At 28.8% G+C, this 6,603-nt stretch overlaps 1 protein-coding gene across 1 annotated transcript; it reads left to right on the top strand.

Annotated features, from left to right (window-relative positions):
* Positions 1–915: 915 nt before the first annotated feature.
* Positions 916–4,023, top strand: LOC129905618 (uncharacterized). The gene is made up of 4 exons (XM_055981146.1): positions 916–1,026; positions 1,096–2,111; positions 2,520–2,705; positions 2,762–4,023. Exons 1-4 carry the CDS (start codon positions 1,007–1,009, stop codon positions 3,937–3,939), a joined length of 2,400 nt encoding a protein of 799 aa, XP_055837121.1. The 5' UTR covers positions 916–1,006; the 3' UTR covers positions 3,940–4,023.
* Positions 4,024–6,603: the final 2,580 nt, after the last annotated feature.

The raw sequence follows: 6,603 nt of genomic DNA, 5'->3' as shown, positions 1-6,603 counted from the left end.
CTTTTAGCTTGCTGAGAAAATTCTGTAGTTAATGCTTGAACTTACACTCAGAAAATTTTTCTCATACATTCTTAAGATTTTTTCATACTTGAGTAACGACGAATAAATATTTTAAATCGGTTGAAGTTAAACAAAGATACAGCCATTTCAAGGTATAATTAATTTCGGTTGACAGTTTTTCGTTAAAAAATTATGTAAGTTTCTACTCTCTTAGGGCTCAATTATAGCTATCAGTAAAAATTCTGTTTTGCTATTTTGAATACTAATTTAGGCAAAATATTGATGAAATAAATTGAAAACACATTTTCACTAACTTTTTGAAAAAGAAGCAAAACATTTGGTGTTATATTTTAGTCACAAATTCATTTTATAAATTTCACTGATAAAATTTCATTTTACTGAACAGTAAAATTTATAAAATGGATTTTTGAATAAAATTTAACACCAAATGCATTGCTTCTTTTTGAAAAAATTAGTTAAAATAAGCTCCCAACTTATTTCATAAATATTTTTGCTCAAAATAAAAGTTTAAAATATTCAAAATAGCTAAACAAAATTTTTACTGATGGATTTTACTGATAGCTATAACAGAGCCCTAACGCAACTGCTATATTTAAATGTTGGATATAGATTCTTTCATCAATTTTTGCAAATAAATGGGTGAATATAACTTGCCTACAACCAGTAAACCTTCTAGAGGTGGCTCATAAATTTCCCGTTCGCGACCAAAATCCACCTCCAAGTAGGGGCGAACGCAGGTTGGTCGCTGTGGTGTATGAGTAACATTTTTTTATAGGTACACCAAAACCAAATAAAACCTCGTTGAAAATTAAATTACTCAATTAAAAATTCAAATTCAAATTTACATTTATTGAGACTTATTTTTGATTACAATGAAAAAAAAAAAAAATCAAAACAACATTAATGTCAAAAAATTAACAATTATTTTGTTATAATATTAATTTTTGTTATAAATCAAAGAAAAAAAAATAACAAAAATCTTTTAATGAAGCACTATGTCATATGGTAAGAATTCTTTTCTCCAAGAGAAATCAAGATAAAAACGATTATAACAACATAGTTCAAAAATTCCAGGTTAATTCTTTTGCACTTGTGTTGCTGCGAAGACCTTGATTATATTGACTACTATCCCCAAACAATTCCACTTCAAGCTGAAAATCCATCACCCCAGTATAAGGCAGTTATGACAAATCTCTATAACAATTGGCACTCGCCAATTTCTTATTTAAAGAAACGAGGCTATATGCCAAATAATATCCAGTATGAACCCAAAGAAAATCTTAAAAAGAAAATTTATCCGCACAAGAATCTTGAAAAAGGTGAAAATTATTTCTTTTTTCCTGACAATAAAGAACCAAGAACAAGAAACACCATAATGTTATTGGAAAATAATTCAAGTCCGGATACACCAAATACGGAAGTAACAGAAGCACCATCACCACCCGTAGTTGAAGAATCAAAAAACAAAAATGATACCACCGGAATAATTAATAAAGTCAAAGATAAATTCCTAAGCATCTTTTCTCATAAAGATAAAAGTAAAACTGGTCAGGTGGAAGAAAATTTTGACCTCGAAGATCCAGAGTTTCTAGAAAACTACAATGATGAATATGAGTTTTCAGATAGAAGGATTTTTGCAAGGAGTATTCCTGAAAAACCATTGAAACCTTTGAATTCTTCTAATGAAAACATTTTAAGCAATCTCACTGATAACGAGATTCATTTCATAAAAAGTTTTATAAATTGGTTCAAAGAAAATAAAAACAATTTTAAATTCTTATCTTTGTCGAATGTAACGACTTCCGGGAAGAGTCCGGATACAAAAGATAATGACAAAAAAGAGGACACGAAGCCAAATGTTCAAACGTCAACGGAATCTGGATTTGATAAGAAGGTAACTTCAACCTCGAAACCAGTGAATATTACAACTGAATGTACAGTCGTTGGGAGTGAGCCATCAATAACCGTCAAGACAATTCAAGGGCAAAGTAATGGTTCTGTTTCGAAAAATATTTCTTCAAAGACTTCTGATGCCAAGGATACTTTTACAGTTGACTTGGACATTAATCAAAAAAATGGAACTGGAGAAGGTGAGTGTTTGAGAAAAAAAATAAATGCTTAGGGAATGGGAGATGAGCCATTGAAATAACAGAGTTAAAGAATCTAAGAATTAATTCGGATCAATTTCGATTTGTTATCTTGTAAAAATTTTGTCCCAAATTAAATATAGAATAAATCATCCCTGATATATTGTTTTCAATGCAATTTTCTTGCAGAAATCCTTCCACAACCAAAATGTGAATGCGTCGAAATTCTTTCGACAACTCCTCCAAGTCGTCTTTCGACATTATCTCCTGATAAAAACAAATACATTACAAAATCTAAATTCTTGGCTCATCTCCATCACAGGGTCGATGAAGTGGGTAAACCTCCACATAAGCCACTCGATCTAGCAAAAATTCAGGATATTATTGATAATTCTAAAAAAATATCTACAGTTACAATGGGTGGGGACAAAACCACACAATGTGCACCATTGCGTTTAAATGATATGTCTTTTGACTTGGAATGGAATAAAATCAATACAGCTCCTCAAAATGGTCGAGCTAAAATGAATATTCTTGATCTTCCTTATGGCAATCAAGAACCACAAGGACAAAGTCTGGCAGCTAAATTTCTTCAAGGTGAGATTTAAAAGTTCTTACTGAAGACTGCTTAATTGTCTCTTTGTATTTCTTAGATGTAAATTCATATCCGGATAAGAGTTATGAATATTTGAAAACACCATATGCTGACAACTTTTTGGATTCCCAGCAATCTCTTCCAAGTGATTTGGATCTGCCTCTTAAAAGTAGTACTAAACGTGAAGTAGCCTTACCAAGTTTTGGCAAAAAGGGGAAGATTTATTCATTCCCAGACACTGAAGATGATGATGAAAGTTTTTTGGCAAATGGAGGAGGGGCATCCCCTAAACGGCGTATCAAGAGTAGAGTTAAAGGTAAAGGACGAAACAAAAAGAAACCCAAACATAAGAACAGTGATAGCGGCAGAGACTTTCAACCATCTGAAACCTTCGAAGATGATACAAAAGAAGGAACTGATTTTAATTCTTTCGATGAACTTAAAGATATCCAGTTCAGGGTCAATAATGATGACGAAGAAGCTATTTCGTCGTTTATTTCAAGCCTCAATGCACCACCAGAAGTGTTTAGCTTTGATGTTGATAAGTATCTGAAAACAGCAAAGGAAAATATGGAACCTAAGGCACCCGAATTTGAATATAAATCCCCGGAAGCAAGAACTTATTATGAATTCTTAGAATCACCGTCAGTTGAAAATGAACGATTACCATTAATTGAAACAGCACCTGAAGATATCCAAGTTGAACCAGGCGTCGAAAAACGATCTAGAAATTCACCAATGAAACGTGACCTTTTGAGGCAATATATTAAAGGTGTTTCAAGTGCACTTAATCACAATTTTGATGATATCTACTGTGAGAATTGTAACAAAAACTCAGAAGTAAAGCCACAACGAAGCTCAAATTCAGATACAGATTTACAAATTCGAACAGACAATCTGATAGATAGATTTTCAACCAATTTAGATGCAATGGATTCCATCAAATCTAATGAAAACTACGATGATTCCATTAATAATTATTTCCTTCTCAATGATGGTAGTGATCAAGCCATTGATCAGCCGAAACAGAATCAAGAAATTGTCCCAAACGACTATTCACCTCAGAGCTTAGAGATTGATTTGGATTTGGATAAAAAATTTCGAGATTTAAATATTGGAAGGTATACTAATGACTTGTCAAGAAGATTAGTGTCTGTTGATTCAAAAAACACTGACGAAGTGCCAAATGAGGGCAAAGAAATAGAAGTGAGTAATCTTGATAACGATCCATATTGAAAATGACATAATATATATATTTATTTTATAAAATGTAAGATTATTTTGTTCTAATTTTATATTTTGTTACAAGAGTTATTATAATATTTTTTATTAAAGTTAATCACTTTAAACAAAGGAAAACAGTCTTATTTCTGTACCTCATTTGATAACATGTATGATATAGACAAAGTTGAACTCATATGGAGACTGAAAATCTTTTTCTTCAAATGAATTGTCGCCCGCAAAAAACTCATGTTTAGCGCTTCTAGCCTTAAAACCGACGGGAAGACCAAACACCAACATCTCTCGATGTTGGTGCTTGTTTTTGAAATACTAACCCTCATTTTAAACTCTTCTTTTTTGAAACTTTAACATGAACCGGATAGAAGAACATGACTGAGAGTTTTCTGCTGAAAAATTGCTGACTGTTGGTTGGACAAGTCCGAAATTGAAGTAGGTAATAGTTCCTTTGGTAAAATTTGTTGTTACTGCAATTCCAAATAAAAAAAAACAAACACGCCTTTTATCACAGAATATACAATTTATTTATTTAAAATTCTTGTTTCTTTTTTTTTGTTATTATTTTCGTTAGCTTAAGTTTAAATTTATATATTAATAAAATTTATTTGTTCAACTTATACGTTTTTGTTGTTATTTATTTAAATGTTTCTTTTGTTGTTTTTTTTTTTTTACTTTTTTGTTGCAGAATTAACTACAATTTGGTACAAAAAAAAATTCCGACTTAATTTGTTATTATATACTATTGCTGCAAAGATTTTTATTTCTTCTTTTTTTTAACAAATTTTTAAGTTTTTTATATTCTAATAAAAATTTTATCTAACATACATTTATTTAATTGTTGTTTTTATTTTTTTTTAATTTCATAAATAAGTTTCATTATTCGTAAAAAATATAATTAAATGAATTATTATTTTTTTTTTCTTTTTTTTTTTTAATTTTGAAACTGTTACTATGCGTTTTGAAAAAAAAAAAAATGATATTTATTTTATTATAATTATTAAATTTTATTTTTTGTATATAATTTTGTTTCATTATTAATTTATGTTTTAGACACACAAATAGGGGAAACAGTAAAAGCTAATGTTCTAATAAACAATTTTCATATTCTATTGCTTTTCTTTGGTTGTTAAATACACTCCTTTGAATTAAACTTTTTTTATAATATATTTTTTTTTTTTTTTTTTGTTAAATTTTAAATAAAACTTACATAATTATTTTTAATCAAGTCAATTTGAAATGAAATTACAACCAAAAGTTTATAAATCGATGAAAAGAAAACATCGAATATTAAAAATAAAAACAAAAATAATAGAGGACAAATTATTATCTTAAACTATTTTGATATGATTTTGGATCAATTTTTTATTTATAAAAAGAGACGAAAAAATGTTAGTGCAAGGCAAAAAAGGTAGGTATTTAAAAATGAGAAACAAAAGGGTTAAGTCATTAATGATTTTAAGTTTGAGTAATGTATGAAAATCGATTAGATTGTGAGCTTTGATCAGTTTATTTTAATAGGAAAGAGTTATTCTCATTTAATCGGCGGCAACGAATTAGTTTCACTAACTTAACAATAATTCAAAAGTCCAATAGACAGAAATGTAACACATAAGTAAAAGTGAACGGTTAATTTTTAACTTCAAAAATTTTGGTAATTTCAAGCAATTAAACAAGAAGACAAATTTTTGTGTTCTTATTCTTTGGAATAAAAAAAATCGCTTCCTCGAATCTTGGGTTATAAACTCTTCCTTTTCTTGGATTTGTTCAGTAGGGCTACTCTATTTAGGGCCATTTTTTTCACTCGGAGTTGAACATAACTTGAGGATTTTTATCCTCAACTTCCGAATTCGGTTTTATTCACTCCAAGTTGACGTTTTCAACTTTCGATTTTAAACTCGAGAGTTGATCAACTTCCAGTTTTCTCAACTTCCCTAAAAAGTAGAAGTTTGTCGACCAAACTTGAGAGTTTGCTTCCGATTTTGTTGACAGTTATTGTGTTAACGAATTAATATTCCAAAGCAAACAAACATCGAAAAAGCAAACAAAAATCGAAAAATTAAACACAAAATAGATACAAATATGCTATCGATAAGACAGATTCATATTTTAATTTAAATAAATTACAGTTTTTTTTTAATTCCGATTGAATGGTCAACAAAGTTCAACTTCTTTCAATATTTAAAACTTTATTTTAAATTTTGCACATGGAGCCAACAAATAAGCACCACAACTGTTTCAATTTTCTTGTAAAAAAAAAACAATTTTAAATAATATTTATATGCATTTTACAAAAAGAAAAAGGTATCCACAAAATAGGATTTCATTGCACTGGGTTTGTTACGAAATGTTTTTATCTTTAATCTTGAATTCAAATTCTCGTCATCTTAAAATTTAACAAAAAAAATATTAAAACTATATTTAATTATTTCAGTTCCATAAACAATCAAAGTTAATTATCAATTTTATATAAAACGGTTTTCGGCAAAATAAAACATAGATAAATACATATTTTTTTTAAATTAAAAGCGCAAAACTATGAAGAGATAAAGCTTTCTGTTAATATAAATAATTTAGTACCAGCTTTGGTATATTACATCTAGTTTGTCTCACTGACAACAACTACAACTAGAATGTTTTCTTTATTTTATCATAATTTTGCGC

Source organism: Episyrphus balteatus, chromosome 1 (assembly GCF_945859705.1).
Source record: "Episyrphus balteatus chromosome 1, idEpiBalt1.1, whole genome shotgun sequence".
NCBI lineage: Eukaryota > Metazoa > Arthropoda > Insecta > Diptera > Syrphidae > Episyrphus > Episyrphus balteatus.
The sequence above is the reverse complement of the archived record's forward strand: the minus strand, read 5'-3'. Positions and strand labels throughout refer to the sequence as shown.

Excerpts from the sequence above, each read along its gene's own strand:
- LOC129905618 (XM_055981146.1), top strand. The coding sequence starts at position 1,007 with ATGAAGCACTATGTCATATG. Across the intron at positions 1,027-1,095 it reads ATGAAGCACTATGTCATATG|GTTAATTCTTTTGCACTTGT; the intron begins GTAAGAATTCTT and ends CAAAAATTCCAG. Across the intron at positions 2,112-2,519 it reads AAAAAATGGAACTGGAGAAG|TTACAATGGGTGGGGACAAA; the intron begins GTGAGTGTTTGA and ends AAATATCTACAG.